General features: G+C 40.0%; 1 protein-coding gene across 3 annotated transcripts; it reads right to left on the bottom strand.

The window, feature by feature from the left end:
* Positions 1-1,497: 1,497 nt before the first annotated feature.
* LOC121578616 lies at positions 1,498-8,608 on the bottom strand. 3 transcript variants are annotated; one of them, XM_041892984.1, is made up of 3 exons: positions 8,551-8,608; positions 2,284-2,634; positions 1,498-2,114 (listed from the first exon to the last, which is right to left on the bottom strand). In XM_041892984.1, the coding sequence occupies exons 1-3, from the start codon at positions 8,578-8,580 to the stop codon at positions 1,995-1,997; spliced, it is 501 nt and encodes a 166-aa protein (XP_041748918.1). In that variant the 5' UTR covers positions 8,581-8,608; the 3' UTR covers positions 1,498-1,994. The 3 variants fall into 3 exon arrangements, with proteins under 3 accessions (XP_041748918.1, XP_041748917.1, XP_041748916.1); XM_041892983.1 differs by lacking the exon at positions 8,551-8,608 and adding an exon at positions 8,264-8,544 and having other exon boundaries at positions 2,302-2,634; XM_041892982.1 differs by lacking the exon at positions 8,551-8,608 and adding an exon at positions 8,264-8,544.
* Between the last annotated feature and the right edge of the window lie 996 nt (positions 8,609-9,604).

Here is a 9,604-nt window from a genome sequence, read left to right on the forward strand (position 1 = left end):
AGTTTATTGAGTAAACTACACACACAAAAATCTGTCATCAATAAAAAGGGAATGTTATGAACATTTACTTTGAGTAACAGTCAGATGTCATTTACAAAATGTTGATTAAAAATAAAACTTGGCATTCAACTTCCCATGAAAAAAACAACAACAATATATACATATTATGCTGTCATCTTTAGGAAACAAGTTATATACAGTTGAAATCGGAAGTTTACATATACTTAGGTTGGAGTCATTAAAACTCGTTTTTCAACCACTCCACAAATGTCTTGTTAACAAACTATAGTTTTGGCAAGTCGGTTAGGACATCTACTTTGTGCATGACACAAGTAATTTTTCCAACAATCGTTTACAGACAGATTATTTCACTTAATCACAATTCCAGTGGGTCAGAAGTTTACATACACTAAGTTGACTGTGACTTTAAACAGCTTGGAAAATTCCAGAAAATGATGTCATGGCTTTAGAAGCTTCTGATAGGCTAATTGACATCATTTGAGTCAATTGGAGGTGTACCTGTGGATGTATTTCAATGACTACCTTCAAACTCAGTGCCTCTTTGCTTGACATCATAGGAAAATCAAAAGAAATCAGCCAAGACCTCAGAAAAATAATTGTAGACCTCAACAAGTCTGGTTCATCCTTGGGAGCAATTTCCAAACGCCTGAAGGTACCACGTTCATCTGTACAAACAATAGTACGCATGTATAAACAATATGGGACCACGCAGCCGTCATACCGCTCAGGAAGGAGACATGTTCTGTCTCCTAGATATGAACGTACTTTGGTGCGAACCGTGAAGCACAGAGGTGGCAGCATCATGCTGTTGGGGTGCTTTGCTGCAGGAGGGACTGGTGCACTTCACAAAATAGATGGCATCATGAGGAAGACATCAGTCAGGATTATTATTATTATTTTTTTAAAAGTCATTTAGCAGACGCTCTTATCCAGAGCGACTTACAGTTAGTGAGTGCATACATTTTTCATACTGTTAAAGCCGCTGTAAAGTTAAAGCTTGGTCGCAAATGGGTCTTCCAAATGGACAATGACCCCAAGCATACTTCCAAAGTTGTGGCAAAATGGCTTAAGGACAACAAAGTCAAGGTATTGGAGTGGCCATCACAAAGCCCTGACCTCATTCCTATAGAACATTTGTGGGCAGAACTGAATAAGCGTGTGCGAGCAAGGAGGCCTACAAACCTGACTCAGTTACACCAGCTCTGTCAGGAGGAATGGGCCAAAATTCACCCAACTTATTGTGGGAAGCTTGTGGAAGGCTACCCGAAACGTTTGACCAAAGTTAAACAATTTAAAGGCAATGCTACCAAATACTAATTGAGTGTGTAAACTTCTGACCCACTGGGAATGTGATGAATTAAATAAAAGCTGAAATAAATAATTCTCTCTACTATTGTTCTGACATTTCACATTCTTAAAATAAAGTGGTGATCCTAACTGATCTAAGACAGGGAATTTTTACTAGGATTAAATGTCAAGAATTGTGAAAAACTGAGTTTAAATGTATTTGGCTAAGGTGTATGTAAACTTCCGACTTCAACTGTAGGTGAACACAGAACGTACCTTGGTAACACTATTTGAACTGTACATCATAACAGTGTCATTATGGTCATAAACATGACATAACAAGTGTCAAAAGATGTAAAGGCATCTTATGTCACTGAATGTCAAGTGACAAGGCAGTGTCATTTTGCATGTATTGCAAACAGTTACAGGTGTAATGACATGTTGACATAGTTAATGTAACTTATTATGAAGCTAATATTATGAAGCTGTCATGACGTACAGTGTTACTCATTTATCGGTCATGTCATAAAATGCTGTTCATATATCCATTGGCATGGCATAACCTCCCAAGAAATATGGTAGCTAGATTGATCCAGTATGAGTAGGTAGATGATGTTCATGAGAATCACTTGCGCGCCCTTGTGGCAGTATACTGTATTGCACGTCCATAACACCCCATAGCAGAATCAAGAGTGATGCCTCTGTAATATGGCTGGACAGCTCAGTCTCCTGTCCAACAGCTCCCTGGTGTGACCACATTCACAACAACACCTTTGACCAGCCGATGCCCCATACTCCTTCAAAACCTAATAAAAAAAAAAAAAAGAGAATAGTAATTAACAAAACAGATATTTATCATCCTACCAAAAAGGCCACCTGTACAGAAAGAAACGTAATTTCGGCAGCCATTACAGCGGTCACTCAGAGTAATGCAGCTCATGGTCAGGTCAGGATCTGGAACAGAGGACCACTCACAGTGATCGTCTCACTTGCCTCCCTGCCTTGTGTCTCCATACTCTTCTTCTGCAATTTCACTGCCCACGGCAAGAGGCTGGAAGAAGACTGCTCAAACTTGACTCTGCTGTTGGCGCTCTTGGCACTGCCAGCTCTGTTGGCCCCAGTGCGGGTGGTGAGGGCAGCCGGGGCGGACTGGGAACCCGTAACGGACGGAGGGGAGATGGAGGAGGCTGAGGTGGAGGGGAGCGTTTGAGGCCTCGTAGGGCCCCTCTGGCTAAGCCTCTTGTTCATGACGAAGGCAAAGGTCCTCTGCTCCTCACTCAGCTGACGCATGCAGGTGAGCTGCTGCTGCTCCAGCCTCTTCAGAGTCTGGACAGAGGGGAAATGACCAGAGCAAGGGAGGAAGTGACTAAACGGCCATGTTGGAATGGACAAAAGTAGCAGTGTCATTTGATCTGTTGAGCAAGTGCATGAGATATTTGTTCTTTATCTTGTCAGTACAGTTAGGGCTAAGGTTAGGGTTAAAGTTAGGACTAGTGGTTGACATTGCTTGAAATCACATGGTTGTAGTTAGAATGTGTACTCCCACCCTTCCCAGCCTGGCCAGATAGTGAAGACTGAGTTGGAATACTGTTTTTTTCCCTCTCTATTTGTTAGGTACTGGGTGTCCTCTGCAGAACCACAGACTATACTGAACAGATCTAAAAGGAACATGAATTACATTAATAGGGTTGTAAATGTGTGACTAGACCGCCAGTTGCCATGGGTCTAATTTGAGTCTCCATTTTGTGGACATCACGTTTGCCAATTGATCTGCACCACTGACATCAAAGACCGTGGAGCTGAGAAATAGTATTTGTTGTGATTTATTTTGAGGGAAATATTGCATTATGTAAATAAAGACAACAATATATGGACATTACCAAGAGATTTATGCACTTTTGAATATTTGATCAAAACGAAACAAAAACACTACCCTTTTGCATACCCAGCTAGCACATTTGGTTATTTGGAAGTTGTGGGAATGTGTGTTTTTAGTTTCACATTGGTTGTGTGAATTAAGCCATATGTTTCCTGACTGGTAAAACTGAAGGTTTTTTAAGTGTTCTAAGAACAGAAGTGAAAATTTCGCCTGTTCTGGGAACGTTTATTTTTAGGTTGCAGGGAGGTTCCGAGAAAGTTTCCCTGGGAGGTTTTATTAATGCTCTGAGAATAGAAATTATAGGTTATTTAGAGGTTTTTGAATAACTTCCTTAAAACGTTCAATATGTTTCAATAAGACTTTTAATAACACTGCTAATTAATTTGATTTGATTTGAACTTCTTTGGGGTTAACTTTTTTTAAACTCCAAGCACAGATAGGACACATGGAAATAAATGTCCTTAGGCATTAATCAAGCAAAACATATATTTATTTATTGTGACACGGCATCAGCACGATTCAAACCTATAATCTTCTGTTCTCTATCCATGGAATTAGTCCACTGAACCACCAGGATGGAGCTAGCATGCCATGTTTTTTACGCATACAAAGCTGTTAATTTTAGTATTTTCAAACAGACCATATTTCAAAGGAAACAAGAACTCATTAAGATTGGGTGTGGCCAATTAGTGGGGGCGGCCAACACACCTGAACAAACTTAACAAAATAGAGGATAGAGAGTTTTGTTGATGCTGAGAACGGAATGTATATGTTTTTAAATAACATTCTTAGAATGTTCTCGGAACGTTACTAAAGTTTTGTGTTTTTTTATGGAAAGTTTTCTTAACATTCTCGGAACAATTTGAGAAAATACCTTTAAATGAGGAAACCTGTAGGAAACGTAGGAAAAGTTATGCTGAAGTACTGACATTCCCACAGAAGAACGCTGTTTCTTAACATTCTCTGAACTATTTGTGAACATTCCCAATGTCAAACCAGATGGAGAACATTCCTAGAACATTACCAAAATTGAAATTGAAAGTAACCATGTTGTTTGAACTTTTAGGAAACTTTCTGGTAGCCCTTTACACTCCTAACCGTATACGGGTTGAACATGGCCGATTTGGGCACTGATAAACGCCTGAATTGGAACGCAGTTGCTGTACAGTAATATGCTATACATGACGTTAGAGCTCTGGTCCTGTGCTTCACAGCGCTGTATGGGTTTTGACTGACAGCCGTTATGAACTTGAGCACCTCTCGTGACAAGAAGTTGCCCCCCTCCCTCCAGCTAATTGGGCCACTTTTCTGTTGTCTGAGTGAGGGAAATGCTCATTGAAGAGGACTATGTATTTTGAAAGATAAAACATTGAGGATTAGAATAAATACCACTTTGATGTCATACAAACAAGCCAAACATCACAGTACAGTTGAAAAATATATGGCAAATAGAAATCCAATATGGATGGTGTTAAGAGATAGATGGGTGGTGTTGAATGGAGTTGAAGGATGGGACTAATAACAACTAACAACAACAAGATAACTAATGTAAAGCATACTGTGCCCATAATAAGTATATAGGTTATAGGTTGAGAGCTTTTGTGAAAGAGCACAGTTAGAAAGATATGGCATATAGAAGCAAACCAGATGGACATCATGAAAATGAACGGAGAGGTTGAGGGTAGAGGAAGTTCAGGAGCGAAAACAAAGAAAATATAATTATTGTAAAATTGACTGTGTCCATAAAATGTATATAGTATGTATAAGCTGGAAGTAGAGGCCTAAGCATTGTTGTTCACTAGTTTACTCCAATTAGGGAAGGGGTGGTGGGGGTTGGAAAGTAATAAAGGGAAATATATTTTTTTTAAAGGATATGTATATGTGTATGTATGTATGTATGTATGTATGTATGTATGTATGTATGTATGTATGTATGTATGTATGTATGTATATATATATATATATTTGCGAGAGAAAAAAACATATGGGGGATTGGAAGTGATGCAGACAATTACATTGATGGAAGTTACAATCTGCAATATTAAAGCTGATCTACCCCCCTCCAAAAAAAAATAAGCCTAACACCCAAATGTGCACTTCACATTTCCATATCATAAAACTCTTGCCATAAACAGTGTCAATGTTTATGATCACCATGTTTGATGTACATTTACAAGATGACATGGCGTCAACACCCTGGGTTGTTCTGAACAGAATGAGCCCGTTTGTTTATTGTGAAAAACAGTAACCGAGGCACACGCACCTGAATGCACTCATGACTCATTTCTATGCGCACCAAAATTATGATCTGTTTCCCTGAATTGCATTGTGAAAGCCTAACACTAATATCATATTTTATAACTTAGCTAGTCATGTTGGCAATAGAACAACCTATCAAATGTTGCCCACCTGACCCAGATTGCGATTTATAATGGACGTTTTTTGATTTTGTAAACAACAACAGTAATTGTGTGATTGCTGGGATGCAGGGTTGTGTTCTAAACAAAATAACTACAAGTGTGCTTGCTCTAGTTCCTCAACAGCACAGCTAGGAGAGCTATAAAAAAAGCACCATATACAGCGCATTCGGAAAGTATTAAGACCCTTTTACTTTTTCCACATTTTGTTATGTTACAGCCTTATTCTAAAATTGATTAAATAAAAAAATTTCCCTCATCAATCAACACACAATACCCCATAATGACAAAAAATTAAATTCCAAAATACCTTATTTACATAAGTACTCAGAACCTTTGCTATGAGACTCGAAATTGAGCTCAGGTGCATCCTGTTTCCATTGATTATCCTTGAGATGTTTCTTCAACTTCATTGGAGTCCACCTGTGGTAAATTCAATTGATTTGACATGATTTGGAAAGTCACACACCTGTCTATATAAGGTCCCACAGTTGACAGTGCATGTCAGAGCAAAAACCAAGCCATGAGGTCAAAGGAATTGACCGTAGAGCACCGAGACAGGATTTTGTCGAGGCACAGATCTGGGGAAGGGTACAAAAACATTTCTGCAGCATTGAAGGTCCCCAAGAACACAGTGGCCTCCATCATTCTTAAATGGAAGAAGTTTGGAACCACCAAGACTCTTCCTAGAGCTGGCTGCCCGGCCAAACTGAGAAATCGGAGGAGAAGGGCCTTGGTCAGGGAGGTGACCAAGAACCCAATGGTCACTCTGACAGAGCTCCAGAGTTCCTCTGTGGAGATGGGAGAACCTTCTAGAAGGACAACCATCTCTGCAGCACTCCACCAATCAGGCCTTTATGGTAGAGTGGCCAAACGGAAGCCACTCCTCAGTAAAAGGCACACGACAGCCCGCTTGGACTCTCAGACCATGATAAACAAGATTCTCTGGTCTGATGAAACCAAGATATTTGGCCTGAATGCCAAGCGTCACGTCTGGAGGAAACCTGGCACCATCCCTACGGTGAAGCATGGTGGTGTCAGCATCATGCTGTGCAGATGTTTTCCAGCGGCAGGGACTAGGAGACTAGTCAGGATGGAGGGAAAGATGAACGGAGCAAAGTACAGAGAGATCCTTGATGAAAACCTGCTCCAGAGCGCTCAGGACCTCAGACTGGGGTGAAGGTTCACCTTCCAACAGGACAACGACCCTAAGCACACAGCCAAGACAACGCAGGAGTGGCTTCGGGACAAGTCTCTGAATGTCCTTGAGTGGCCCAGCCAGAGCCCGGACTTGAACCCGATCGAACATCTCTGGAGAGACCTGAAAATAGCTGTGCAGCGACGCTCCCCATCCAACCTGACAGAGCTTGAGAGGATCTGCAGAGAAGAATGTGAGAAACTCCACAAATACATGTGTGCCAAGCTTGTAGCGTCATACCCAAGAAGACTCGAGGCTGTAATCGCTGTCAACGGTGCTTCAACAAAGTACTGAGTAAAGGGTCTGAATACTTATGTTAATGTATATTTCAGTTTTGTATCTTTAATACATTTGCAAAAATTTCTAAAAAACAGTTTTTGCTTTGTTATTATGGGGTATTGTGTGTAGATTTGAGGGAAAAAAACGATTTAATCCATTTTAGAATAAGGCTGTAACGTAATAACAAAATGTGGAAAAAGTCAAGGGGTCTGAATACTTTCTGAATGCACTGCAGTTGAAGACTCTTATTTGAGTCATAAAAGTGCATTGAAATTACTTAGGAACTGTGTACACTTTGGAGAGGTGTGTGGCCACTTGGAGACACAAGTTAGTCCTCTCACTCAAACCCTTGCCTACCCCACATTTTCCAGGAATATTCTTATCATGCTACTTAATGTATCCAGTATTTTCAGATTTCGCTATCAACAAATGCGGCGAAAAGTACAGTAAATGTAAAATGCACATAATAATAATAATAATAATATGCCATTTAGCAGACGCTTTTATCCAAAGCGATTTACAGTCATGCGTGCATACATATTTTTTTGTTTTGTTTGTATGGGTGTGTAACCCACTACCTTGGTGTTACAAGCGCCGTGCTCTACCAGCTGAGCTACAGAGGACCACACAGTGTAATGTTTGGATTCTGTTTTGTGTCAGGTGAACTGTTGTGTCCTCACCTTTGGTCTAATAATTTCCCCATAATCTCCAAACTGTTCCCTTTCAATTGCTACCATTGTTATCCAAATGCTTTTCATATCTCTTCTGTAAGAAACATTTCAATTTAGCCCTATCCATATTGGCCAATTCCCACGAGTGTAAAGGGTTAAGCTGAAAATGAATAAGTCACCAGCTAGTTTCACTGCCTAGACAATTATTTACACAGTTAACAGAGCAGTAACTGAAATTATTGAAAGTCACGTGATGCTTCTAACTTTCAATGAAAAGTGAATATATGCTTATAGGAACATGAATAGGCTATTTATGCAATCTGCAACTCAACATTTGAATCAGTTGAATCAGCTAAACAATCTTGTAACAAGCCTAGTAAAATATAGCCGACAATTGTATGCTATAAGTTAATAAAGTTAAACACAAGTCTAAATATGTGGGTTATATTCAAACAAGCGAAACAGAAGGAAAATATTAAAATACAAAATAACACAGTAAAAAGAACGTTACCTTCATAAGTTGCTTCTGTTCCTTTATGAAATTATTGTTCACAGTTTGAGAAGCGGTCATTAAATCTGAGGCACAGAGCGAATAAATTGGATCGCTTCTGTAGAGACATGACAGCGAGAAGGATGGATTGGCATCCATTTCGTATATAAGAACTATCAACGACAGGAATCAACTGTACTTTTGAACTTCACATAGCCTATTCGCAGTTGACCTGTAGGCTACAACAAGCTATTCGCAGTTGATCTGTAGGCTACAACAAGTGCATGCGACTATAAGCGCAACAATACCTGAAGCGTGCAGTCTGTTGGTTCCCGCATCCGATCGTAGGCAATTGCCCCACCCACCCATCAGCATCTCGTCAGCAACACTAAAAAAGTACTTCCGGGTCATAGTATTTCGGAAATGTTCAAAATAAAAGTCCACCACGTAATAGTTGAAAAGTGCAATTTACTGTGGGTGGTCTCAGACGATCCCGCAGGTGAAGAAGCCTGATGTGGAGGTCCTGGACTGGCGTGGTTACACATGGTCTGCGGTTGTGAGGCCAGTTGGATGTACTGCCAAATTCTCTAAAACGATGTTGGTAGAGAAATGAACATAACATTCTCTGGCAACAACTCTGGTGGACATTCCAGCAGTCAGCATGCCAATTGCACACTCCCTCAAAACTTGAGACATCTGTGGCATTGTGTTGTGTGACAAAATTGCAAATTTTAGAGTGGCCTTCTATTGTCTCCACCACAAGGTGCACCTGTGTAATGATCATGATGTTTAATCAGCTTCTTGATATGCCACACCTGTCAGGTGGACGGATTATCTTGGCAAAGGAGAAATGCTCACTAACAGGGATGTAAACACATTTGTGTACAACATTTGAGAGAAATAAGCTTTTTGTGCGTATGGAAAATTGCTGGGATCTTTTATTTCAGCTCATCGAACATGGGACCAACACTTTACATGTTGCGTTTATATTTCTGTTCAGTATAGTGTACATCAGCATTTTCTGAATGCCATAAGTGATTACTTAGAGCTGACCAAGTGAAACAGTCAATTTCACAGTTTGAAGCATTGTATTCAGGGACATTTTCACAATCCATGGTTCACAAACAACTTAATTACAGTGGTGTAAAGGACATAGTTTAACATTTTGTTCAGGAAATTCTACCCATCAATTTCTTAGCAAATTATTTGCTATACAGTCACTGTCTATGTTCAAACCTTTCCAGTAAGTGTGATGCCCAGGCAGTGTACTGAGCGACATTTCTACAGACAGCATAGGCCAATACCTTGTTGGTTTGAATCAAAATCAACAGAACAGAGCATGTGATATATCTAAGAATTCAA

The sequence above is a fragment of the Coregonus clupeaformis genome, chromosome 12 (assembly GCF_020615455.1).
Source record: "Coregonus clupeaformis isolate EN_2021a chromosome 12, ASM2061545v1, whole genome shotgun sequence".
NCBI lineage: Eukaryota > Metazoa > Chordata > Actinopteri > Salmoniformes > Salmonidae > Coregonus > Coregonus clupeaformis.